The sequence below is a fragment of the Erpetoichthys calabaricus genome, chromosome 5, assembly GCF_900747795.2.
Source record: "Erpetoichthys calabaricus chromosome 5, fErpCal1.3, whole genome shotgun sequence".
NCBI classification, from domain to species: domain Eukaryota; kingdom Metazoa; phylum Chordata; class Cladistia; order Polypteriformes; family Polypteridae; genus Erpetoichthys; species Erpetoichthys calabaricus.
The window spans coordinates 13,363,861-13,391,230 of record NC_041398.2 but is presented as its reverse complement, the minus strand read 5'-3'; the positions used below and the strand labels follow the sequence as shown (position 1 = coordinate 13,391,230).

The 27,370-nt window shown below is 44.2% G+C and overlaps 3 protein-coding genes across 7 annotated transcripts in view; 1 reads left to right on the top strand and 2 right to left on the bottom strand.

The window, feature by feature from the left end:
- The window catches only part of LOC114641722 (zona pellucida sperm-binding protein 4-like), a 177,463-nt gene extending 150,429 nt beyond the window's left edge, over positions 1-27,034 (bottom strand). Inside the window, exon 1 of the mRNA XM_051927462.1 lies at positions 26,847-27,034. Within this exon, the coding sequence (XP_051783422.1) occupies positions 26,847-27,000 (154 nt within the window). The 5' untranslated portion in view covers positions 27,001-27,034. The remainder of the gene's footprint in view (positions 1-26,846) is intronic.
- LOC114641741 (zona pellucida sperm-binding protein 4-like) overlaps positions 1-27,370 on the bottom strand; it is a 271,334-nt gene that overhangs the window by 71,865 nt on the left and 172,099 nt on the right. For 3 of the 5 annotated variants that reach the window (XM_051927433.1, XM_051927432.1, XM_051927431.1), the window contains exons 7-8: positions 2,280-2,407; positions 1,993-2,182 (exon numbers count right to left, since the gene is read on the bottom strand). In XM_051927433.1, coding sequence (XP_051783393.1) covers positions 1,993-2,182; positions 2,280-2,407 — 318 coding nt within the window. Of the gene's footprint in view, positions 1-949; positions 1,073-1,992; positions 2,183-2,279; positions 2,408-24,249; positions 24,293-24,482; positions 24,606-27,370 lie in introns of those variants that run through there. The other 2 variants (XM_051927430.1, XM_051927436.1) reach the window with 2 other exon arrangements.
- Positions 17,455-27,370, top strand: part of LOC114641736 (zona pellucida sperm-binding protein 4-like) — a 90,079-nt gene continuing 80,163 nt past the window's right edge. The window contains exons 1-2 of the mRNA XM_051927545.1: positions 17,455-17,616; positions 17,703-17,824. Coding sequence (XP_051783505.1) covers positions 17,460-17,616; positions 17,703-17,824 — 279 coding nt within the window. The 5' untranslated portion in view covers positions 17,455-17,459. The remainder of the gene's footprint in view (positions 17,617-17,702; positions 17,825-27,370) is intronic.

Below are 27,370 nucleotides of genomic sequence, written 5' to 3'. Positions count from 1 at the left end.
GGTCCCTATACTATTAAAAAGGAAGGCTGAGGATATCCAATCTAGGAAATAACCACCACATGCATGTCAAGAGTAAAAAAAAAAAAATGTGGTCGATGAGTTAAGTACCAGACAAATCGGATTAACAAATTTAAAGTTACTCCAGTGGGGAACAGAAAAAAAAAAAAAAAAAGAGTAATGCACAACTAACAGGATAAACCATATAAGCAAGGGATAAAATTGGAAGAGATCCAGGAGAAATAAACCCTAGACCAGTTCAGTTTCCCTATGAATAGCAAAATTATGCCACATATGGAAACATTTGTGCCCCTTTGTTACTTCATGCCCACTACCAGTTTGAAAACAGCTGCCCTAGACAACTGCATGAAGTCAAGCAACCTACCCTGAAGGCAGAAGTACGAGAGCGGGGATCAGAGGTTCACATACAGGAGATGTTGAAAGCCCCCCTCCCCCCCACATTAGTATTGCAAACTTACAACTTTGCATGTAGGACGTCTACATGTGACCAGTTACAACAAAGTACGTAAAACAAGCTCCCCCCACAGGTCATCTACAACTTCCAAGCAACAACTCCTAAGCAATTCCTTCAGTGTGCCAAAGTGTGGACTACCCCTCCAAACATCTGAATGGTATGAAGTCAAAAAAAACTCCAAAGCATAACCACCCATCTACTCCCGCACCTGAGCAATAAGAACAGTCAAATTTTGTACCCCAAAAAAGGTTTATTAAAATTTCAGATTCACTTTTTGACTGTTCAACCTCCTCACAGCAACTACAGCCAAAATCAGGACCATCATCAGCATGGCAACTGCAACTCCCAGCACCAGGTATCCAGTAGGAAATGGGGCTGTGAGAGGAAGACCAAGGACATTTACTCTCCAAGCCATACAGTGAAGGATGAATACCTCAGATATCTGGCCTACTCCAGTAGGAGGATCAAGATGGTTACCTTCATGCTTCAGCCTGGATGTTTGCACCTGGTCAGCCTCCATGACGACAGGACCACTGTGAAGGAGCACATTCTTCCTGGATGAATGTATTTGTGCCAACTTGTCTGCAGCTCTGCCCGATCCTGAAAGCAGATGGGGTAAAGTGTCTCTGTGAAGCTAAAATGAGCCCCCTTAGTAGGGCAGCCAACCAGACTTGCCCCACAAGTTCTTAAACCCCACTCTACAAAAACAAGCAGAACTCTGGCCTACTCCAGTAAGAGAAACAAGATGGTTACCTTGCTGCTGGAGTCTGGAAGTTAGCACCTGGTCAGCCTCAATGACAACAGGACCAGTGTGAAGAAGCACATTCTTCCTGGAGGAAGCAATTCGTGCCAACTTGTCTGCAGCTCTGCCAGATCCTGAAAGAATGTGGGGAGAAAAGGGTTTCTTCAAAAACTACCTTAGGAGCCATCTTGAGAAACCCAAATGCTTCCAGTCATCTAACTCTGCATGTTTGACTCCATATTTGGAATGAATAGATTTCTATGTTCCACAAAGATAACCAGCATCACTGGTCTGTTAGTTTGAAGCAGGGTACGCACTTCTTACAGGGCAGCTCTGAGTACAGGGGTCTGTGGCAGAGGGATAACAGGCAGCAGCAACACAGTAGATGAAGATCTACAGAGAAAGAAAGGACAATGGTGAAGCCACACAATCACTCATAGCCCCAGAACTGAAGAGTCCTTGCCCCGTGGATACCCAAAACTAGAGCCCACCACAGTACTACTTCGAGTAAGGCCATAGGTGCCTCAAAGCAGCACAAGACAGTATTTTTACCTTTTCAGCCAAGGCTTGCTGAGCTACAGGGTCCACAAAAGCAAACATCTCCAACACAAATCTCTTGTAATGACTTGGGTAGGCCACTCCAGATGTACTGTCCACAGTCAACAAGCTGGTCAAGTAGTTGTCGCCCGTGTATGGGCACCTGGGACAAGCAGACTCCCTAGTTAGCACTGAACAGCCAAAACTATCCCAACACCATCCTCACACGAGGAGCACCTACCCATTAACCAGAAGGCTCCACTGGGGCTGGCTGGAAGCAGAAGGTCCTGGGGTGACCCAGCAGTCCCCAAGAGTCAGAACAAGATTAGGGTCAGTCCTGTTCACGATGTGCACTTCCACAGCCACAGGATCCCTCAGAGTTTTGGTCACTGGGTAGTCAGCATCCACATAGTAGGAGCCATAGGTGGGATCTGACCATGGAGAGGAGGGGGAATTAACAGCTAAGCTACAAATCCACAGATTTGTAAAAGAATGTCAAATGAAATGAGCCACCACCTCCTACAGTACCTGTTGCAATGACCAATTCCAGGTCAAATGGCCCTTGCTCTACTACTGGAAGAGGTGGTGCCACAGTATACACCTCAGCCTCCACTTGCACATCCTGGCTTCCAGAGTAGGTGCACTGGAAGAACAACCTGAGGAGAGAAACACCACATCATAGCAGGTAGAGCACATTTAGGGTTAGAGGAAGCAGGTTCAGAAGCCTTACTTGTAGACACTGTCCCTGGTGATGGAGCCCTCTGGACCACTGCTAACAGTGATGGCAGCAGACATGGTGTTCTGATAAGTCACATTGCCACCAGCCAGCTGAAAACAGGAACTTTACAATTACTGCTGACCAGGAAGTTAGAACAGGATTTGGTGGGGGTGAGGTTACATTTAAATACCCAGCACTCAAGATCACAAGTAGCAGGAGAGCCCCCTGCTCCTATATATCCCCCAGATGGAGTCTCACCTGAACTGTGCTGCCACAGGCACTGACTGGAAACTGGTACACAACAAAGCTGGACAGGATGGTCACAGGGCTGCAACTGCTGTCCACCAACTGGATGGACCCAAGATCCAGAGGAGGAAGGGTCACATTCTCCGACACCACCACCACAAACTGGCCATCCAGGGTGCACTGCACAGTCACTGGCCAAAGCAGACAAGCATAAATATCCAGTAACAGCCACCTTTGCTCACTCACACCCCCCAAACCACTCACCATCATTGGCATAGTAGCATGGACTGGTGCTGCTGCTCGAATCATAGCAACAGTTGTTGGCTTCACAGTCTGCTGGATTGATAGATGAAGACCCTCCACAAGGGAGCTTCTCACTGTCGGCAACTGTGCATCTCTCATTAACAAGGACGGTAACAGCTCGCCAATCTGTGAAAGATTCTATTTAGAAGACGGGAGAGATACTCCAGGCGCTAATCTAGAAAAGTAGTATACCTGGCTTAGGGCATGTGAAGGTTTTGACATTTGATCTTGATCCAACGGCAATGGTTATTACATACTGGGAGCCCTAAAGAGAACAGGAGAGGCACAAACCAGGATAAACAGCTTGATTAAACACCACCAACGGCTGAAGTGCCGGCGCTACTAACCTGCTCGGCTACGTAACCGTACGGAGAAGAAAAGGGCACCGTTAGTGTGGTGCGACCAGACTGTCCACGGAGAACGATTGCTGGGAGATCTTTGGTCACCTTTACCAGTCCGGCTCTCGTCTCTAAAAAATACAAATAAAGAGGGGACGACATTTAGTTAAATAAGCAGGTACGGACAAGTCCCAGTGATTGAAGACACGGCGCACTCACTCTGGATAAAAACGGTCGGAGAGCCTTCAAATGACAGCGTCATCGTCTCCTCATCACATTTCTTAGTCACGCGGACATCCCCGAAGACAAACTGAGCGCCCGACACGCAAACGACCAGCCAGAAAAGACACCAACAATCTAAACACGCCATGCTGTAAATGCGCCCAACAGGAACACCACATGAACAAGAGAGCGCGCGCGCGGGTTTAAATTATATGTGGCGGCGGCGCGTGCACGTGACACGTTAGTGAGAAGGCGCGAGAATGGAGCGCGGGAAATGGGCGGCAGTCCTTTAGCTCGTGTGAGTTTATTGAGCAATCAGCACGTCACAGCATCGGACTGATCCGTCTAATCGTAGACCGTGCAGAAGTGTCTGCTCTGCTGGGCGACGTGTCTGTTCATTTAATGACCCCCATCAGGAAACATCAAGGAAGATGAGAAACGTGACAAGTACGTGTATTTATAGAGAGGGACTTTGTAAAAAAGAAGATTTGGGAATAATTCGTTATGTATAATGATGGGGAAATGAAGCCTCGTGAAGCTTTGAGGCTTTCTTTCTATTTGTGCTGAAAACGATTCGAAGCTTTGAAGCCTCATCTCCAGTATGAACACCGACATCTGGTGGTTAACTGAGGTCAAGGCAAGAAATCAATAGTGCAAGTGAAGCGACCTTCGGTGTTTCAGCCTCACGTCACCAGTAAAAGGTCAGAAAAGTCTGTGTTCATTTTATTCTGCTTATGGTACTTGTCCATTAATTTAACTTTTATACGTCGTTTTCCGCTGCTAGTCACCATCTGTCACCAAAGCTCTCCAAATTTCTCTGTCCTCACAACCCAACATTGTCGAATGAGAATGATGCATATAGGCTACCTCTTAAATTAGCGCAAAAGCTGTCCAATTGAGAAAGCGCTGTCAAACAAATACAAGTAGATATTGCTGCAGACCGGAGTATAATGGGCGTGACAAATCAACCAATCATATATTACATTTGTGTACGTCAGGCACTTATCACCCAATTGCAAATGTAAACGTCGCGGTCAATCACCTTTTTATTCAGCAAATCGCCAATCGGTGTTATCTGTCATTCACGTTCCACTGTAGCCAATTGCCTTACTGATATTTAAAAAGAAAGGTGGGAGTAATTTCTAAAGGTGGACGGTCAGGATAAAGTGACTGTGAGAGACGAAGTGTATATTCATAAAATACATCTGCGTCCATAGTGTACTAGTGTCACTATCTTACACTATAGTACTCTGTCGAGTGTATTATTACGACTGCAGTGTATGTTTACCACCATCATTTATGGTTAGCAGTTTTGAAAAATAATGATCGTAAAAGTTTTGATATGAGATAATTATTGTTACTAAACAACATCTGAAGAAAATTTCAGTCAGCATATGAATACAAATTTGTGTCCGCCTAATTGTAATGGATTGAGGTTGACTTAAGTGTGGGCTCTACTTGATTGAGTCAGTCAGATTTAAAGAAATGTTTGACTGTTGCTGTTTACTCGAATGTCCTAATGAAATAGTCGCCCACATTTAACAGGTCTCCTTAAAGACAGGCTATGAACGTATTACAATTTTAAACTTTGAATAAATCCTCGGAGTTAAATATTTACTTCTATAATACACAACCCTAAAAATGTGTTTTAGGACCATTGACATGAAAAAGACAAGAACGATCATGTGAGCCTCGGTGGACCGGGTGCCAGTTGCCACATTCTGATTTTCTTGTATTGAAGATTAATATGATTGTTAACTTTTGTTAAGACTATTTTATATTTACATATAAATACCGATGCCCTAAGCACTGTGTACTTTGTGTAATAGTTAATCCAGCTGCTGCCCTTTGACCAGCCTGTCCAGCTTTGTCATGTACCAGTTTCAAGTCTGTGCCTGTGGCAGCACAGTTCACGTGAGGCTCCATTTGACCAGCTTGGTGACTGTGGACAGCACATCTGGAGTGGCCTACCCAAGTCATTACAAGAGATTTGAGATGTTTGCTTTATTGGATCCTGTAGCTCAGCGAGTCATGGCTGAAAAGGTGGGTTTCCTTGCCTTGTACAGATTCTGCATCATGGCTGCTTTTGAGGCTCTTGTGGTCATGTTCCATGTTTCTTTAGGACTTCAGTCTGCAGTGAAGCAGAATCAGAGGTCTTGTAAAAGAACTGAGAAGGAGTTGTAGGTGTCCAGTTGTGGAGCTCCTACCAAGTGTGATTTTCCCTTTTCTCTCTGTAGATCTTCATCTACTGTGTTGCTGCTGCCAGCTATCCCTTTGCAGCAAAACCCTGTACCCAGAGCTGCCCTGCGAGAAGTGAGTAGCTTAATTCAAATGAATTGACCAGAGATGCTGTGATAAACAGATCCAAATCCTATTATGTGATATCATCTACTGTTAAATTCTCCTCCGTAATTGTACAATTTTTATTTTTATACTGTATTGAGGATTTGTTCTGTTCTGTGTATTGTATTGACCCCCTTCTTTTTGACACACACAGCACCTAGAAAGGGGTCTCTCTTTCAACTGCCTTTCCTGAGGTTTCTTCCATTTTTTCCCTACAAGGGTTTTCTTGTCTTCTTAGAGAGTCGAGGCTGGGGGCTATCAAGAGGCAGGGCCTGTTAAAGCCCATTGTGGCACTTCTTGTGTGATTTTGGGCTACACAAAAATAAATTGTATTGTATTGTATTGTATGTTGACTATTTTAGTAGAACATTTACTCCGTATTTGGAATGCATAGCTTTGGTAAATGCAGAGAGGAGTGGAGGCAGTTTGGCTCCTAATGCCTTAGTTGAACTAACCCTTACTCCCTTCTGCTATCAGGATCTGGCAGAGCTGCAGACAATTTGGCATGAATGACTTCATCCAAGAAGAATGTGCTCCTTCACAGTGGTCCAGTGGTCTTTGAGGCTGATCAGGTGCGAAGAATCAGGCTGGAGCAGGAAGGTAACCATCTTGGAGCAGGCCAGAGTTCTACTTCTGGGTTTGGCTGATCCTTTGTCTTCATCCTTCACTGTATGACTTGGAGAGTAAATGTCCTTCGTCTTCCTCCCACAGCCCCTTTTCCCACTGGATACCTGGTGCTGGGAGTTGCAGCTGCCATGTTGATGGTGGTGCAGATATTGGCTGTACTTGCTGTGAGGAGGTTGAACTGGCAACAAGTGAATCTGAGGATTTAATAAATTATCTTAGCTACATGAATGGCTTTAGTATTATTTTTTTTTTTTTTTACTGTGGCAATTTAAAATAACAACTGAGTTAGAGGGGGACATTGAAGAGTGAGCTGCTGCTTTGGGTTTTGGTTTTATACAAAGTGGGATTTCTGGAGGTTGGCCTGCTCACAACTCCTAGGTGGTAGCACCTGCCGTCACTGAACACTTGCACTGATCCTTCAATTCTTGTGACAGGTCCTGATGCTCCCAGTGCGTCACACAGGTCATGGAAGCGGGACACCCCTCCACTCCCATTCTAAGTACTTGCATGGAATTTGACACTCCTTGTTTTACATTCTGAAATCTTGTGCAGTAGAAAATTGGGCGGATTACCCCTAAATATTGAAATATCATATCATTGTCATTTCTTAGTGGACACCTAGAGCCCAACATGGAGCATCCTGTTAAATTTCACTTTGTCAGTTAGTCAAGTAGATAGATAGATAGGAAAGAATTCCCAGCGCATCACGTTTTCCACATTTTGTTATGTTACAGCCTTATTCCAAAATGGATTAAATTCATTTTTTTCCTCAGAATTCTACACACAACACCCCATAATGACAACGTGAAAAACGTACTTGAGGTTTTTGTAAATTTATTAAAAATAAAAAAATTGAGAAAGCACATGTCCATAAGTATTCATAGCCTTTGCCATGAAGCTCCAATTTGAGCTCAGGTGCATTCTGTTAACCCTGATCATCCTTGAGATGTTTCTACAGTTTCATTGGAGTCCACCTGTGGTAAATTCAGTTGACTGGACATGATTTGGAAAGGCACACACCTGTCTATAGAAGGTCCCACAGTTGACAGTTCATGTCAGAGCACAAACCAAGCATGAAGTCAAAGGAATTGTCTGTAGATCTCTGAGACAGGATTGTCTCAAGGTACAAATCTGGGGAAGGTTACAGAAAAATTTCTGCTGCTTTGAAGGTCCCAATGAGCACAGTGGCCTCCATCATCTGTAAATGGAAGAAGTTCGAAACCACCAGGACTCTTCCTAGAGCTGGCCGGCCATCTAAACTGAGCGATCGGGGGAGATGGGCCTTAGTCAGGGAGGTGACCAAGAACCTGATGGTCACTCTGTCAGAGCTCCAGAGGTCCTCTTTGGAGAGAGGAGAACCTTCCAGAAGGACAACCATCTCTGCAGCAATCCACCAATCAGGCCTGTATGGTAGAGTGGCCAGAAGGATGCCACTCCTTAGTAAAAGGCACATGGCAGCCCGCCTGGAGTTTGCCATAAGGCACCTGAAGGACTCTCAGACCGTGAGAAAGAAAATTCTCTGGTCTGATGAGACAAAGATTGAACTCTTTGGTGTGAATGCCAGGCGTCACGTTTGGAGGAAACCAGCCACCGCTCATCAGCAGGCCAATACCATCCCTGCAGTTAAGCATGGTGGTGGCAGCATCATGCTGTGGGGATGGGAGACTAGTCAGGATAAAGGGAAAGATGACTGCAGCAATGTACAGAGACATCCTGGATGAAAACCTGCTCCAGAGCGCCCTTGACCTCAGACTGGGGCGACGGTTCATCTTTCAGCAGGACTACGACCCTAAGCACACAGCCAAGATATCAAAGGAGTGGCTTCAGGACAACTCTGTGAATGTCCTTGAGTGGCCCAGCCAGAGACCAGACTTGAATCTGATTGAACATTTCTGGAGAGATCTTAAAATGGCTGTGCACCGACGCTTCCCATCCAACCTGATGGAGCTTGAGAGGTGCTGCAAAGAGGAATGGGCCAAACTGGGCAAGGATTGGGGTGTTGTGTGTAGAATTCAGGGGAAAAAAATGAATTTAATCAATTTTGGAATAAGGCTGTAACATAACAAAAGGTGGAAAAAGTGATGCGCTGTGAATACTTTCCAGATGCACTGTAGATAGATTATATAGCCTAGTTGGTAGGATTAGATAGATAGATATTGTGAAAAGCATGCCCCCAGCCACAAACACAGACACCAGAATGTCCAAAATTCACACATTTATTAAACACATTCCCAAAATTCCAACAGTCTAAGTCTCTTTTACTTCTCTAATCTCAATGACATCCTCTCCCCTTCTCACAAGCTTCATCTCCTTCCTCCCAACTCTGTCTCACTTTCTGGAGGGATGCGGCCCCTTTTATAATGACCCGGATGGGCTCCAGGTGCTCATTCTGATGTCACTTCCTGGTGTAGCAGACGTGTCAGGTGGGCAACCGGTAGCAATCTGGGTGTCCTTGGAATTTCTTCCAGCAGCACTTCCTGGTGTGGCGGAAGTGTTGCCATCCAGGGTTCCAACCATGTCCAGGCGCCCCCTGGTGGTGACTCCATCCTCGCAGAGGGTTGGGCTTTGCAGCTCCGTGACCCCCATGCATTCCAGGGAGGCTGCCCACCTGCCCTCCAGGGAGAATATTGTCCCAATTCCGATCCCCTGCTTCTTCCGGTGTCCCGGTGGGGACACGTCCCTGGGAATCTATGATAAGAGATAGATAGATATTATAGCATAGTTTGCTGGATTAGATAGATAGATAGATAGATAGATCTATAGTGCCCTTCATATCTATCTATCTGTCTAACAGATATGATAGATAGATAGATAGATAGATAGATAGATAGATAGATAGATAGATAGATAGATAGATATGAAAAGCACTATATAACAGATAGATAGATAGATAGATCTATAGTGCCCTTCATATCTATCTATCTGTCTAACAGATATGATAGATAGATAGATAGATAGATAGATATGAAAAGCACTATATAACAGATAGATAGATAGATAGATAGATAGATAGATAGATAGATAGATAGATAGATATGAAAGGCACTATATAACAGATAGATAGATAGATAGATAGATATGAAAGGCACTATATAACAGATAGATAGATATGAAAGGCACTATATAACAGATAGATAGATAGATAGATAATTTTTTAATATAAACTTTATTGTGCACAATAAACAGAAGACATGAACACATCAATACAAATAATATTTTTTTCATATAACAATGTCATTACTCCTCCACTACTCCCCATTCCCCACACATTAAGTACACACGTCTTTATTTACTATTCAGTACTCCAGCTAATCCTTTTAACATTTAACATTACAATTTCACACCAGGTCTTCCATGTTATTCCAAATTTATTTTTAGTTGCCCCTCCTAAATAGAACACAGCACCCCCTTCACTCCCCACACTTTTTCAAATTCTTCGATATTACACATTGTTTTATAATATGTAAATTCTAGCTTGATTCTTGAAATTACATAAAATTTGAAAATAAACAGTACCTCATCTGGTAATGTACCACACTGTTTATTATTACGGCTTTTTAAAATGGCTAACTTTGCTTGCCCAAGCAAATAATTTAAAAGTTGAAATTTAGATTTTGATGTTTTGTTATATTTCATGCCCCAAATAAATCTCTAAACATCAAAAGAAACAGTAAATTTTTCACATAATTTCTGAAAATACACCAACAGAGTTTTCAGTCTTGTACAATATAAAAATAAATGATAAACAGTCTCTTTCTCCCCACAGAAGGCACATTTATCGCTCACATCACTCTGAAGTTTACTTAGAAATACATTTGTTGCGATGACCCCGTGTACGACTCTCCATTGTAAATCGCCTGCTCTCTTATTATTTGGGGGTTTATAAAATTCTCTCCATGCTGGCCTGACCTCTGTTTTTACATTTAATGTTTCAGTCCAGGGTGTCATGATGGTATTTTTTAAACTTGAAAAATGGAAAACTTTGATGCAGTATACATACACATCTTTTTTTGGTAAACATCGAAAAAAATTATTTTCCTGTTCGTCAAGCCTTAAAATCGAGTCCTCCCTCACACCATCCATGTCCAATTTGGGTTCCACCTCCAGATCAGTAAAGCAGCCCTCCTCCTCCTCCTCCTCCACCTTGTTATGCACTGAGGTCGAGTTCCCCTGACTGTCCCTTAGCCTGATGAAGTCATTTGCCATAAATGATTATAAACAATTGACCATTCTTATTGATCGAATGCCCAGCCCTGAAGCCAACACATTGGCATCTTTAAAACTCTTGTTGTCCTCCTCCAATAATTGAGAAACAACCACAATGCCACTTTTGATCAAATTCTTAACAAAACTAATTTTAAAAAGCAGTGGACATGTGAATAAAGAATTAAAAATGAGGGGTTCATTGAAAAGTGAAGGGGACTTGGATGGCACTCTCTGAAGAAAGGAGCTCCAAGTACGTAAAACTCCCTTGTAAAATTTGGGTAACGGAGTGAGATCAAACCTGCTCAAATCTATGAGCAATAACTGCACATCAAAACCCAAATTATCAATCTTATGTAAAAATGAAAGGGCTATTCTTTTCCAAATTAGGGGTTCTAAAGAGAAAAAAAGGCACTGTAAAACTAACAATCTGAAACTAGCGGCCTTACAGCAGACATCAATCAGGCCTTGTCCTCCTTCCTCCACTGGTAAACAGATGAGCCCTTTCTTCAGCCAGTGCACTCCATTCCAAAAAAAGTTAACCAATAATTTCTGTATGGAGTGTAAGAGTCCTGATGGCGGCTCAACACTCATCAGTCTGTGCCACAACATGGAGGCAACGAGATTATTGATAACAAGAACTCTTCCTCTAAAAGAGAGCTTAGGCGCAATCCACTGCCATTTCTTCAATCGTAGCTCAATCTGTTGTAAACAGCCCTCCCAGTTGTCTTTTTCAATGTCTTCACCACCCAGCACAACCCCGAGGTAACGGAAAGCTTTCTTATTCCAGCCCAGCCCTGATGGTAAGACAGGCGGAGGACGATGTGCCCAGTCCCCTGATAAATATGCATTCCCCTTCTCCCAGTTAACTTTAGCAGAAGACGCTCCCTCAAAAAGTGCTAAACATTTACATACAGCAGAGACATCTTCATCAGAATTTACAAACACCACGACGTCATCTGCATAGGCCAGAAATTTAAAAGTTAGATTTTTACACAATGGGATTGTAAATCCCTGCAAGTGTTTCTCAAGCTGTCTAAGAAAAGGCTCAATGGAGATGGCGTATAACATCCCCGACAAAGGACACCCCTGACGAATCCCCCTGGTCACAGCGAATGGCCGGCTTAACACCCCATTGATTTTTAAGACTCCAAAAATGTTGGAATACAACAATTTGATGTACTTTACAAATGGTAAACCAAAGCCAAATGCTCTTAGAGTTGTGAATAAATATTTGTGGTCGACCCGATCAAAAGCCTTTTCTTGGTCTAAAGAAAGAACGCCAACATCGAGGTTGAAAGCTTTCGAGGCAGATATGACGTCCCTCAGCACAAATATGTTGTCATGAATTTGTCTGTCCGGTACGCAGTAGGACTGGTAGGGGTTGATGATGCTGCCCATCACATTTCTCAGCCTTGTCGCTAATCCTTTTGAAATGATTTTATAATCCATGCACAGTAAGCTCACGGGCCGCCAGTTCTTCAGAAGGCAGAGGTTGCCTTTCTTAGGGAGCAACGTGACGACAGCTCTCCGACAACTGACCGGAAGCTCCCCTGCTTGTAAACTGTCCTGTACAACCTCAAAAAAATCCATGCCCAATAACGGCCAGAACTGTTTATAAAATTCAACTGGTAATCCGTCAATTCCCGGCGTCTTTCCAGTATTGAGACCATTGAGTGCAACTGTGAGTTCTTGAAAAGTGAGGTCTCTGTCCAGAAATTCGGCAGAATCGTCAGAAATGTGAGGCAGTCCTTTGAACAGAGTGGCTGAAGAAGAGAAACTGAGCAGCTCCTCTGAAAACAAAGTCTCGTAAAAAGACACAGCAAAGTCCCGGATGTCCTCCGGCTCTCTCAGCTCTTCTCCAGTATCTGTTTGGAGAACATGGATAACTTTACCTTGGGCCTCCTTTTTTTCCAAAGCAAAGAAAAATTTTGTAGGTGCATCTAGATGATTAAGTTGTTGAAAACGAGAACGTATTAAAGCACCGTGAGCTCGAAGCTCCAGTAAATCCCGTAGTGTTGTTTTCTTCGTGGTCAGGGTGTGCAGCAGATCCTCAGAGTAGCCATTTAGCAGAGTCTGATGGATCTCAGTGATCTCCTCCTCCAGCATCTTCATTTTTAAAATGCAGGCCTTGGTGACGTGTTCAGTGTATTGCTGACAAAATTTTCGAATCTGCACCTTGGACATGTCCCACCACTGTCTCAGGGATCCAAAAACCAGCTTTGTGGATCTCCACTGCTCCCAAAAAAAATTAAAACATTTCACAAAATGACTGTCCTGAAGTAGAGTAGTGTTGAAGTGCCAGTATGATTTATATTTTTGTGGAGATGGGAGGAGAAAAGTAACAGAAACCAGAGAGTGATCGGAAAAAGCGACAGGAGTGATATGAGTGGTAGTTAATAAATTTAGGTGCCGTTTAGGACTGTAAAAGCGATCTAAACGGGCCATCGAGAGGTGCCCTTTGCTCCCTTTGAGCCACGTGAACTGTTTGTCAGCTGGAAAGTGAGAGCGCCACACATCCACCAAGTCGTAGGCCTCGACGATTTCCTTAAGTATACGGACTGACCCCAAGTGCGGCTCGGCCCCATTTCTATCCATAAACCAGTCCTCTGTACAATTACAATCCCCCCCCAGCACGACGATCTCATTATTAGTAAATTCATCCAAAATCCCCCGTAATAATTCAAAAAAATCCACCCTGGCAGTGCCGTTATTTGGTGCATAAACATTAATAAAGACCAACGAGTGGGGGCCATCCTCTGCCTGTACAACTAAAAGTCTGCCAGCCATAACCTCAGTCACCTTTGTGATTTTTAACATGGAGGTTTTACTAATCAGCACTGCCACCCCCGCACTCACACTGGTGCCATGACTGAAAAAGCCCATCCCTCCCCAGTCCTGCACCCAGGCGGCCTGACTCTCCGGATCTGAGTGGGTCTCTTGTAGGAACCCCACATCTAAGTGTTTTTGTCTTAAAAAATCACAGACCAAGTTCCTCTTCAAATCGCCTCGACAGCCATTCACATTTAGGGTCCCCACATGTAACTCAGCCATATTTATACCACAAGAGAAACAAACAACACACCCGAAAACCAAGAGATTCGCTTTCTTGATTTGACCATCCATCAGGACTTATTCTGAAGAATCTTGCGCACTCTGCTCATTACGTTTTTCAACCTTGTGGTCTCTTTTTGGTCCAGCCCTAAGTTAGCTGCATTGCGCTTTATGTTTTTTGCTGAGCTCAAAAAGAGATCGAGGTCCGGAAAATAGTCTTGTACTTGAACACCCCTCTTTCCTTCTAAATATATCAAGAACTTCCTGATGCTCTTCGTACTGTATCCCCCTTTAGGCTCCAAACCAAACACTGAGAAGGTGTTACCAGAAATGTCAGAATCAGTCTCTCTTTCACCTTCCACACCTTCGCCACTATCTGCAATATCCTTCTTATTAACAGGCACAATTTGTTTTTTGGACAGATTTTCAGACATTAAAATCTTCTTTGCACCCGTGCTGGACTCCACTGCTTCTTTTCTTTTTCTAGTGGTTATTTGTGATGTCTCCTTACACCCACTCGACTCCACACTCACATCCGTCATGGCTGCCTCACTCACTCCTGCTCTCTTTGTAACTTTTATTTCCTTGTTGCTGCTGCTTGCTATTTGTTTGGTGCCCAGGCCCAACTCAAGATTTTCCCCATTAATATCAACAATTGCCATGTCTGAGTTTGTCTCATTATTGGTGGGCAGAGCTGCACCACTTGGAGATGGATCATCTCCTGTTACATCATTACAGCTGCCTTCATTTTGGAACAGGGGGACATTCTTATCACCGCAGACCTCTGCAGCCTGACCAGTGGAGGCCTCCTCAGTCTCAGCTGTGCGCCCTTCTTTAAGGACGGAGGCTCCTTCACCTGGGACACTGGGCTCATCAACAGGTGTATCACCAGCCTTGGCCAGCACACCTTCATTATTATTTTCATGCTCTTGTTTAGAGTCTAGTGCAGCATTATCTTTGTCAGCAGGCTCCATTTTCTCTTCAGTTTCCTTTTCATCTAATTCATTCTCACTATCAGTCAGCTCATCTTCTTCAAGCTCCTCCTCCTCTTCAGTCTCTGACTCACTCTCTCTACTTTCTTCATCACTTAAATAAACATTCTCTCTTTTACAATCAATCGCTTTATGGCCTGCTCTACCACAATTGAAACATTTCATCGATTCAGAACTCACAAACACCACGTAATCCACACCCTCCACTCGGAACTTTAAGGCCACGTTAACTTCATCATTCGCGTTATTTAAAATCATATAAAGCTGTCGCCGAAAAGACACGACATGCTTTAAATCAGGGGATCTGCAGCCCAGTGGAATCATGCTAATTGGAGACATCACTTCACCATAACTGTGCAGTTCACGCTGCAAGATTTCATTACTCAAGAATGGAGGCACATTAGAAATAATAACCTTACGGGAGGGAGTCGACAGCGGCAACACCGAGATCAGCGCGCCATTAAGTACAACACCCTGCTCGACCAGTCGGGGCACCAGCGCTTCATCAGCCAGGAAAATCACCACCGCTTTATTCATACATGAGGCCGACCGGACATTCTTACACCCCACCACCCTACCGACCTCCATAACGCAGGCCTCCACCGAGACCGCCGGATCAACAAGCAACCTTACAGCGTGCCTTCTGGAAAGGTTAGAAAAACTGTGTGGAGATAAGCCATCCCGTATAGCTTTAGACGCTTTAGCTTTATCGCGTCCTCTTTAAAAACAGAAAAATAATTCGTAAAACTAAAACAAACAAAACAAAAAAAGGAAAAGAAAAAGAGAGATACTCACAACACGTAGCAGCCGTCGACGGCCGAAACCACAGACACGCCCACCCCAGACCACACCAATCGAGAGCCAAACGGATAGAGAGATCGATAGATAGATAGATATGAAAGGCACTATATAACAGATAGATAGATATATAGTGCTTTTCATATCTATCTATCTAACAGATAGATAGATAGATAGATAGATATGAAAGGCACTATATACTAGATAGATAGATATGAAAGGCACTATATACTAGATAGAAATATTTGAAAGCCACTATATACTAGATAGATAGATAGATATGAAAGGCACTATATACCAGATAGATAGATAGATAGATAGATATGAAAGGCACTATAAAACAGATAGATAGATAGATAGATAGATAGATAGATAGATAGATAGATAGATAGATATGAAAGGCACTATATAACAGATAGATAGATATTATAAGATAGTTGGCTGGATTAGATAGATAGATCTTTACTTGTCCCCAGGGGAAATTTTAGCCTTTTAAATAAAGTATATTATTGTAATAGGGCGGCACGGTAGCGCAGTGGGTAGCGCTGCTGCCTCGCAGTTGGGAGACCTGGGGACCTGGGTTCGATTCCCGGGTCCTCCCTGCGTGGAGTTTGCATGTTCTCCCCGTGTCTGCGTGGGTTTCCTCCGGGCGCTCCGGTTTCCTCCCACAATCCAAAGACATGCAGGTTAGGTGGATTGGCGATTCTAAATTGGCCCTAGTGTGTGCTTGGTGTGTGGGTGTGTTTGTGTGTGTCCTGCGGTGGGTTGGCACCCTGCCCGGGATTGGTTCCCTGCCTTGTGCCCTGTGTTGGCTGGGATTGGCTCCAGCAGACCCCCGTGACCATGTTTGGATTCAGCGGGTTGGAAAATGGATGGATGGATGGATATTATTGTAATATTTTTATTATCAACACGCTAAAAGGCAAAAAATAAAATCACTTTAAAGGTGACGATACATTTATATAAAACCATATCTGTGCCAACAACATACACTGCAGAATCTTGGGTACAACAAAAAAGGTCTAACTTAGCACCACTTCAAATGAAGTGTTTGAGACAGAGCGGCAGGTAAAACCAAAAGAGATGGGAATGAAAAAGAAGGATTAGTAGAAACCATAACAATTAAACAGCTCTAGGGGTGTGGATATTTTATAAAGAGGAATGTAACAAGGTATCAAAAAGAATAAAGAGCTGCTTGGAAAGAAGGGTGAAGAAACAATGCCTGAGGGGAACAGCGTGAAGGTCGAGAAGTCCAGTTACAAAGTGAGGGATGTCGTTTGAACAAATTCATATCCAGACAAAAGATCGAACAAAAAAATGTAATCAAGGGCTCAACATCCCAACACCGTAAGGTATTACGTAACAAAATGAGCTAAGCGAGCAAGCCACTTCTTACATAACGGGTCATTCCCAAACCAATTTTTTTTTACAAAGCCCCTCTTTAAAAATACTCGTAATTGTCACGTCTCTCCTCTCCTTTTCTTCCATGATGTTTCCTGAATTCCCTCATTAAATTAACATGAATTGTGACTTTCCCCTTGGGATTAATAAAGTATCTATCTATCTATCTATCTATCTATCTATCTATCTATCTATCTATCTATCTATCTATCTATCTATCTATCTATCTATCTATCTATCTGACACGTCGACCCGCAGAGCGGTCACTTCTACACGGTATTCGTTTGGACGGATCAGTCCGATGTCGTGACGTGCTGATTGCTCAATAAAGCCACAAGAACAGAGGGAGTGCCTCCGATTTCCCGCCTTCTCACTAACGAGTCACCTGCGCTCCGCCCCCGATCATTTAAACCCCCGCGCGCTCTCTTGTTTATGTCGTATTCCTATTTGGTGCATTAATAGCATGGCGCGTTTGGGTTGCTGCTTGTTTTTCTGGTTGGTAGTGTGGGTGTTGGACGCTAGTTTTGTCTCTGCAGCATTTGGGGACGTGACTAAGAAATGCGACGAGGACAAGGCGATGGCGCTGTCATTTGATGGTTCTCCAGCAGTTTTTCTGCAGAGTGAGTGCGTCGTGTTCTCGACCACCGCGACTTGTCTGCGCCTGCGTCTTAACGTAAATGTTGCCCCGCTTTTTGTAATTTTTCAGAGAGGTCAGGCGGACTGATAAAGGTGACCAAAGATCTCCCAGGAGTCGTTCTCCGTGTAATATCTGGCCGTACCACACTAACGGTCCCATTTTCTTCATCGTACGCTCACGTGTCTGAACAGGTGAATAGCGCCGACACTTTAGCAGTTGGTTGCAGTTTTATGTTGTGTGTCTTTTGTGGATTTGAGCCTCTCCTGTTCTCTTTAGGGCTACCAGTATGTCGTGACCATTGCTGTTGGATCTCGATCAAATCTGAAAACCTTCACATGCCCTAAGCCAGGTATGCTTCTCTTCTGGGTTGGCCCCCTGAGTGTCTCTCCCATCTTCTAAATGAGCTTTTTGACCATAAAGTATCTATCTATCTATCTATCTATCTATCTATCTATCTATCTATCTATCTATCTATCTATCTATCTATCTATCACAGCTCGCCGATCTGTGAGTGTTGCTGAGAGATGTGCAGTTACAGCCAGTGAGAAGCTCCCTTGTGGAGGGTCTTCATCCATCACTCAGACTGTGAAGCCAACAACTGTTGCTACGATTCAAGCAGCAGCACCAGTCCATGCTACTATGCTAATGATGGTGAGTGTTGGGGGGTGTGAGTGAGCAAAGGTGGCTGCTACTGGATATTCATGCTTGTTTGCTTTGGCTAGTGACTGTGCAGTGCACCCTGGATGGTCAGTTTGTGGTGGTGGTGTCTGAGAATGTGACCCTTCCTCCCCTGGATCTTGGGTCCATCCAGTTGGTGGACAGCAGTTCCCCCAGCTGCAGCCCTGTGATCAGCCTGTCCAGCTTTGTCGTGTACCAGTTTCCAGTCAGTGCCTGTGGCAGCACAGTTCAGGTGAGACTCCATCTGGGGGATGTAGCACTGTTGGGTAAAAGTGGCTCAGAAGTTGAGTTGTCCTACGTAGTTGATTAGATTGCCAAAGGTGTTTAATGCAGATTAATTTTTGGTCTAGAATCATCTTACCCATTTGGAAATATTAAAGGCAAGGTAATTTTAATTATTTAAAATGTAACTAGTAACTAGCAGTGATTACAATGTTTGTTTCAGCTGGCTGGAGGCAATGTGACCTACCAGAACACCATGTCTGCTGCCATCACTGTGAGGAGTGGTCCAGAGGGCTCCATCACCAGGGACAGTGTCTACAAGTAAGGCTTCTGAACCTGCTTCATCTAACCCAGTGTTCCCCAAACTCTCTGTCCTGGGGACCTCCTGTGGCTGCAGGTTTTTGTTCCAACCAGATTGTTTTTAATTAGACTCCTGGGCTATTTCCCAAGTTCTGTGTTTTGGGAACAAGAGAAAAATTGGGAAAACTAAGTTTGCTTAAAGTTAGGTTGTTTGTGTAGTTTTTTTTTTTTTTTTTTTTTTTTAGGAACACCTTGAGGGATGAATATTGGAGTCATGTGGTGGCCTTATTTCTAGTGTAGAAATGAATATTTAATGAGGCTTCATATGTAAAGTAGACAAAGCTCATGAAAGGTTAACAGGTCCAGAGGCCCGTTTTTAGTTCTTCACATCATCAGAGCTTGGATTTTTTTTTTTTTACCTTACCACCCCAATCTTTAGGATAAATTCAGGATTAGGGAATTCCATTGATTGGGTTGAAAACGGAACATCTGACTAGCGTGGCATATGGGGGACAGTGTTTTAGACTTCCAGCCTGTGAGACATCCATCAACTATACCATTAGAAATCAAGTACAGCTTGTATCGGTCTGGTGCCACCAAGATTCACACCAATCGAGAAGATGGGGATTTATTTATTATGATGGTGGAGATTGCAGGGATGCACCCAGCCTTTGCCCGCCATTCACGCACTCACAGAGACAAAAAGCCAACGGAAATAAAAATAGCAAAAAAAAAATGTAGTAACACGAATAATGAAAACAAATGATCCCATCCCAGTTCCTTTAACCCTTTAACCGCCAACTCCCTAAATATTCCCCAAGCCAGGCGAAATCTGAACAATTTTTGTTTTTTTACTTTTTTACATTTTTTTTACATTTTTTACATTTATTCAAGCAGTATTGACCACTAAATGTTGTACAAGTTGCCAGTGTATACACGGAATCTATAAATGTAACCTGAATTCTCAGCTAAGCAAAACATCTTGATACCAAACCGTGCCCTTTTCAATGGTAGATACTGTCGAAACTGTAAGCGGTCCTTCCACGACAATAAACTTTCATCAACTGCAACTGACGGTCCTGGCATGTAGGGCAACTGAAATGCTTCAAATAAATGATCAATCAAAGGACGTAGCTTGAACAAGTGGTCGCGGTTTGGATCTTTCTTATCTGGCTCGTTTCTGTTGTCATTCAAATGAAAGAATTTCAGCAGCAAAGAGAATCGGTTACGTGTCATGACAGCTGCAAAAATAGGTGTTGCATACATAGGATCTGTAGACCAGTACATCTCAATATCTGGTTTTCTGATTATTCCCATCAACATCAAAATCCCAATGAATTTTTTCATTTCGTTTTCATCAGTGTCAAACCAAGCACGAACACGGGAATGTGGAGGTAAATTGGGATTTTTCTCAATAAACTGTGCTGCATACAGATTTGTCTGATGAACAAAATGTCTAATCAAATCAGGTGACACAAACAGCTCATAAAACTGCTCAGCAGTGTAATTGTTTACATCAACAATAAAGCCACACGTTCCCTCAAACGAATGCAGAAAAGGTAGTTCACCTCGGGCAGCAGCCCAGCTGAGATGCTGGGGATACACCCACTCAGCGCCGTCATCCGATGCGTCTTCATTCACAATATCATGCAGCGCACGTTGCTGCTCATCACTGTCACTAAAATCTTCTTCAGAACTGCTACAATCATGATCAGAACTGTCCAAAATCGCCTGCAAAGCCTCACTTGAAGTCAGTTTACGTTTCGCCATATTCACAGCTGTTACATGCGAATCACGTCACATGACCGGCCAAAACAACCACAGACTTGTCGAAATACAACGTAGTAATAATACCCACGCCAAACCGTCAGTTATACTACTTGCCAGGCATTCATATAACCACAGGCAAATGTGCCGGATAATTCCGGCAGTATGGCGTTAGCATTAAAACAGCGGTGCCGGATATATCCGGCAGAGGGCGGTGAAGGGGTTAAGGTGATGTACAATAAAATACGAAAACCAACCACAACAATAAAACACTCACTCACTATAAAGTCCACGGGGAAACAGCAACAGATGAAATGTAATGAAGATAGATAATCCAGAGATCAGCACGTCGAAGGGGAAAATGTAAAAAATAGCCCTACCGGTAGTTTCCAAAATGGTGAAGACTGGTTCAGGAGCGCTCCCTTCTTCTCAAGATGTCCACAAATCCCCAGACAGACAGACAGTCCTCAAGTAACAGGCAGACAATCCAGACACCAACCAAGAAACGTGCTGGGCCAATACGATTAAGCACAGGTAACCCAACAGAATGCAGACAGACAGGAACTTGAAACACAAAATACTCCTTCCTTTTGGTCATTTTGCCCCCCTCCCTTTTTATTTAAAAAGCCACACTGACCTCCTTTGATCCCAACAGCCCCTGCACCTTCAGTAGAAGGTGAATCAGAGCCAATGCAGGGTGTTGCACTTTTAATTTCTAGTAGCACCGTTACAAGCTCATCCAACCACCATTGCTTTATTTAGGCAAAGTACGGCTGCTTATGATTGGCCTTGGATTCCAAACCACTCTCTAATGAAACCCCCTAGGGCAGAGGTGGCAAACTCCAAGCCTGGAGGGCCGCAGTGGCTGCAGGTTTTCCTTCTCATCCTTTTCCTAATCAGTGATCAGTTTTCACTGCTATTTAACTCCTTTTACATTCCTTTTTAGATTTTCCCTGTTAGAAGAATTCAGCCCTCTGAATTGATTCAATTCTTCATTAAAGGACAGCCAAGCAGAAATGAGATATGAAACAAACAGATGACCAGCTAAACTGGGGCTTCAAACTCCACTTTCTTAATGAGAATCCAATTCTTGATGTTAATTAACCCCATTATTTAATTCCGTGGCTTGTTGCTGCTCTCATTCTGCCACGACACACATGTTGAAAACTGTTTTTCTGTTCTAAGAGCACTGTCAAAATGGTTGGGTGACCTGAGAGAGATCAACCTTACCAAGACCATCATCTCTCTTTAATTTCAGGTATTGTGTAATGGGCACAGGTCATGTGGTGGCTTGTTTTGCTGCTAATTAAAGTATGGGGCCAGAGTCAAATTAAAAGAAGTAACCAGCAGCAGAAACTGTTCAATTATTAAGAAGATGGCAAGAATGAAAGCCTGCAGCCCTTGAGGCCTGGATTTCACCACCCCTGCCCTATTGGTTTGTTGTAAGAATGGTAACAAGTTGATCAGTCCACCTTCACTTCTCGTACCAGATGGACACGAGAACTTTAATCTTGGCAGCCCTATTGAGGTAGACATGTGGCCCATTCTCATTACTCCATTTGAAGACCTCATGATGGAAAAGCAAGCTGGACTGAGGACAAGCCAAGAGTGGTCTATGGAATCAAATTACACTGCTACTGAAGCTGCAAGGCAATGGTTTACCACCATGCAAATCGCATCTTTAAAGAGTTTGGTCAAATTACTAATAAATGTGTGAAGTAACTCCTGGCCGTGTCTTTACTCAAATTGCTACAGCAGTAGCAAGGGAAGGAAGTGGAAATGCTAACGTACCTGAGAATGGGAAGTACATTAGATAGAGAAAGCAAGGTCACCATAGGACATTAAACCAAGAAGACAAGCTGCAATTCATAACATTGGGCCCCTTGCAGCCAAAGTGACTTTTAAAGGTCACAGTGGTGGGATTTTTTTAATCCACAAGCTCTGGCATGGAGGTTTAACACTTTAACCATTACAAAACACACTGCCATCAGGAGCTCTTTGTTCATGAAAAGATTATACAAACCCACTGGAAGCCACAGGACTGGAGGTACATCCAGTTAACCGATGCCAGAATAAAATGGTGGAGGTCATTGGTATTTGTAATAAGTGATGCTTTGTTGTTCTTAAGGAGATTGTAAGACCGGGGGTTGGGGTCTTTTTAGGAGGACCAGGGTATTAGATACTTTATTAATCCCAAGGGGAAATTCACATACTCCAGCAGTAGCATACAGATACAAAAAAAAATAAAGATTGATAACAATGCAGGAAAAAGCTGACAACTTTGTATGTTAACTCCAACCCAGGTGGAATTGAAGAGTCACATAGTTTGGGGGAGGAATGATCTTCTCAGTCTGTCAGTGGAACAGGACAGTGACAGCAGTCTGTCGCTGCTCTTCTGTCTGGAGAAGACAGTTTAGTGGGTGCAGTGGATTGTCCATAATTGATAGGAGCCTTCTGCGTGCCTGTCGCTCTGCCACAGATGTCAAGCTGTCCAGCTTCATGCCAACAATAGAGCCTGCCTTCCTCACCAGTTTGTCAAGGCATGATGCATTCTTCTTAATGCTGCCTCCCCAGCACACCACCAAATAGAAGAGGGCGCTCACCACAACTGTCCGATAGAACATCTGCAGCATCTTATTGCAGATGAAGGATGCCAGCCTTCTAAGGAAGGATAACCGGCTCTGTCCTCTCTTACACAGAGCATCAGTATTGGCAGTCCAGTCTAAGTTCACATTCAGCTGCACGCCCAGGTATTTATAGGTCTAAACCCAGTCACCTCTGATGATCACAGGGTCCATGAGGGGTCTGGTCCTTCTAAAATCCACCACCAGCTCCTTGGTTTTGCTGGTGTTCAGGGGTAGGTGGTTTGAGTCACACCAATTAAAGTCATTGATTAGGTCCATATACTATTAAAAAGGAAGGCTGACGATATACAATCTAGGAAATGACCACCACATGCATGTCAAGAGTTAGGGTGGTCGATAAGTACCAGACAAATGGGATTAACAAAATTTAAAAAAAAAAACAAAGTTCTGTTGAGTAATGCACAATTAACAGGACAAACCATATAAGCAAGAGAAAAACAATTGAAAGAGGTTTATTTGAGACCAGAGTCAGTTTTAAATTGCGCCCCCCCCCCCCCCGTGTTTTCTTGAACCCCTAATTTATTCCTATTTTTGCTGCTGATACAAATCGCTACAAGTTTGAAATTTCCCTACGAATAGCAAAATTATGCCACATATGGCAACATTCGTGCCCCTTCGTTACTTCATGCAGTTGTCTAGGGCAGCTGTTTTCACACTGGTAGGGGGCATGAAGTCAAGCAACCTACCCTGAAGGCAGAGGTACGAGAGCGGGGATCAAAGGTTCACATAGATGTTGAATGTCCCCCACATCATTAGTATGGCAAACTTACAACTTTGCATGTAGGTCTGCATGTGAACAGTTACTACAAAGTACATAAAACAAGCTCCCCCACGGGTCATCTGCAACTTCCAAGCAACAACTCCTAAAGAGTTCCTTCTGTGTGCCAAAGTGTGGACTACCCCTCCAAAAATCTGAATGGTATGAAGTCAAAAACTCCAAAGCATAACCAACCATCTACTCCCGCACCGGAGCAATAAGAAAACACTCAAATTTTGTACCCCAAAAAGGTTTATTAAAATTTCAGATTCACTTTTTGACTGTTCAACCTCCTCACAGCAACTACAGCCAAAATCAGGACCATCATCAACATGGCAACTGCAACTCCCAGCACCAGGTATCCAGTAGGAAAAGGGGCTGTGAGAGGAAGACCAAGGACATTTACTCTCCAAGCCATACAGTGAAGGATGAAGACCTCAGATATCTGGCCTACTCCAGTAGGAAAATCAAGATGGTTACCTTGCTGCTGGAGTCTGGAAGTTAGCACCTGGTCAGCCTCAAGAACAACAGGACCACTGTGAAGGAGCACATTCTTCCTGGATGAAGCAATTCGTGCCAACTTGTCTGCAGCTCTGCCAGATCCTGAAAGAATGTGGGGAGAAGAGGGTTACTTCAAAAACCACCTTAGGAGCCATCTTGAGAAACCCAAATGCTTCCAGTCATCTAACTCGGCATGTTAGAAATCTATTCATTCCAAATATGGAGTCAATGTTCCACAAAGATAACCAGCATCAGTGGTCTGTTAGTTTGAAACAGGCTACGCACTTCTTGCAGGGCAGCTCTGAGTACAGGGGTCTGTGGCAGACGGATAGCAGGCAGCAGCAACACAATAGATGAAGATCTACAGAGAAAGAAAGAAAGAACAATGGTGAAGCCAAACAATCACTCATAGCCCCAGAAGTCAAGAGTCCTTGCCATGTGGATACCCAAAACTAGAGCCCACCACAGTATTACTTCAAGGAAGGCCATAGGTGCCTCAAAGCAGCACAAGACAGTATTTCTACCTTTTCAGCCATGGCTTGCTGAGCTACAGAATCCACAAAAGCAAACATCTCAAACACAAATCTCTTGTAATGACTTGGGTAGGCCACTCCAGATGTACTGTCCACAGTCACCAAGCTGGTCAAGTAGTTGTCGCCTGTGTATGGACACCTGGGACAAGCAGACCCCCTAGTTAGCACTGAACAGCCAAAACTATCCCAACACCATCCTCACAGGAGGAGCACCTACCCATTAACCAGAAGGCTCCACTGGGGCTGGCTGGAAGCAGAAGGTCCTGGGGTGACCCAGCAGTCCACAAGAGTCAGAACAAGGTTAGGGTCAGTCCTGTTCACGATGTGCACTTCCACAGCCACAGGATCCCTGAGAGTTTTGGTCACTGGGTAGTCAGCATCCACATAGTAGGAGCCATAGGAGGAATCTGACCATGGAAAGGAGGGGGCATTAACAGCTAAGCTACAAATCCACCGATTTGTAAAAGAAATTGCTTTATTTCTTCAAATGAAATGAGCCACCACCTCCTACAGTACCTGTTGCAATGACCAATTCCAGGACAAATGGCCCTTGCTCTACTACTGGAAGAGGTGGTGCCACAGTATACACCTCAGCCTCCACTTGCACATCCTGGCTTCCCGAGTAGGTGCACTGGAAGAACAACCTGAGGAGAGAAACACCTCATCATAGCAGGTAGAGCACATTTAAGGTTAGAGGAAGCAGGTTCAGAAGCCTTACTTGTAGACACTGTCCCTGGTGATGGAGCCCTCTGGACCACTGCTCACAGTGATGGCAGCAGACATGGTGTTCTGGTAAGTCACATTGCCACCAGCCACCTGAAACGGCAACATTACAAATCACCGCTGACCGGGGGGGGGGGGGGGGGGAGAGGGTTGTTGCATTTAAATACCCAGCACTGAAGATCACATCAGTAGCAGGAGAGCCCCCTGCTCCTATATATCCCCCAGATGGAGTCTCACCTGAACTGTGCTGCCACAGGCACTGACTGGAAACTGGTACACAACAAAGCTGGACAGGCTGGTCACAGGGCTGCAACTGCTGTCCACCAACTGGATGGACCCAAGATCCAGAGGAGGAAGGGTCACATTCTCCGACACCACCACCACAAACTGGCCATCCAGGGTGCACTGCACAGTCACTGGCCAAAGCAAACACAAGCATAAATATCCAGTAGCAGACACCTTTACTCACTCACACCCCCCAAACCACTCACCATCATTGGCATAGTAGCATGGACTGGTGCTGCTGCTCGAATCATAGCAACAGTTGTTGGCTTCACAGTCTGCTGGCGTGATGGATGAAGACCCTCCACAAGGGAGCTTCTCGCTCTCGGCAACTGTGCATCTCTCATTAACAATGACGGTAACAGCTCGCCAATCTGTGAAAGATTCTATTTAGAAGATGGCAGAGACGCTCCAGGTGCTAATCTAGAAAAGCAGTATACCTGGCTTAGGGCATGTGAAGGTTTTTACATTTGATCTTGATCCAACGGCAATGGTCATTACATACTGGGAGCCCTAAAGAGAACAGGAGAGGTACAAACCAGGATAAACCGCTGGATTAAAACCCACCAACGGCTGAAGTGCTGGCACTACTCACCTGCTCAGCTACATAACCGTACGGAGAAGAAAAGGGCACCGTTAGTGTGGTGCGACCAGACTGTCCACGGAAAACGATTGCTGGGAGATCTTTGGTCACCTTTACCAGTCCGGCTCTCGTCTCTAAAAAATACAAATAAAGAGGGGGCGACATTTTGTTAAAGAAGCAGGCACGGACAAGTCTCAGTGATTGAAGACACAGCGCACTCACTCTGGATAAAAACGGTCGGAGAGCCTTCAAACGACAGCGTCATCGTCTTGTCCTCATCGCATTTCTTAGTCACGCGGACATCCCCTAAGACAAAATGAGCGCCCGACACGCAAACGACCAGCCAGAAAAGACACCAACAATCTAAACGCGCCATGCTGAAAATGCGCCCAACAGGAACACCACATGAACAAGAGAACGTGCGCGCGCGCGGGGGTTTAAATCATCTGTGGCGGCGGCGCGTGCACGTGACACGTTAGTGAGAAGGCGCGAGAATGGAGCGCGGGAAATGGGCGGCACTCCTTTAGCTCGTGTGAGTTTATTGAGCAATCAGCACGTCACAGCATCGGACTGATCCGTCTAATCGTCTAAGCCTCACCTCCAGTATGAACACCGACATCTGGTGGTTAACTGAAGTCAAGGCATGAAATCAGTAGTGCAAGTGAAGCGGCCTTCGCTGTTTCAGCCTCACGTCACCAGTAAAAGGTCAGAAAAGTCTGTGTTCATTTTATTTTGCTGATGGTACT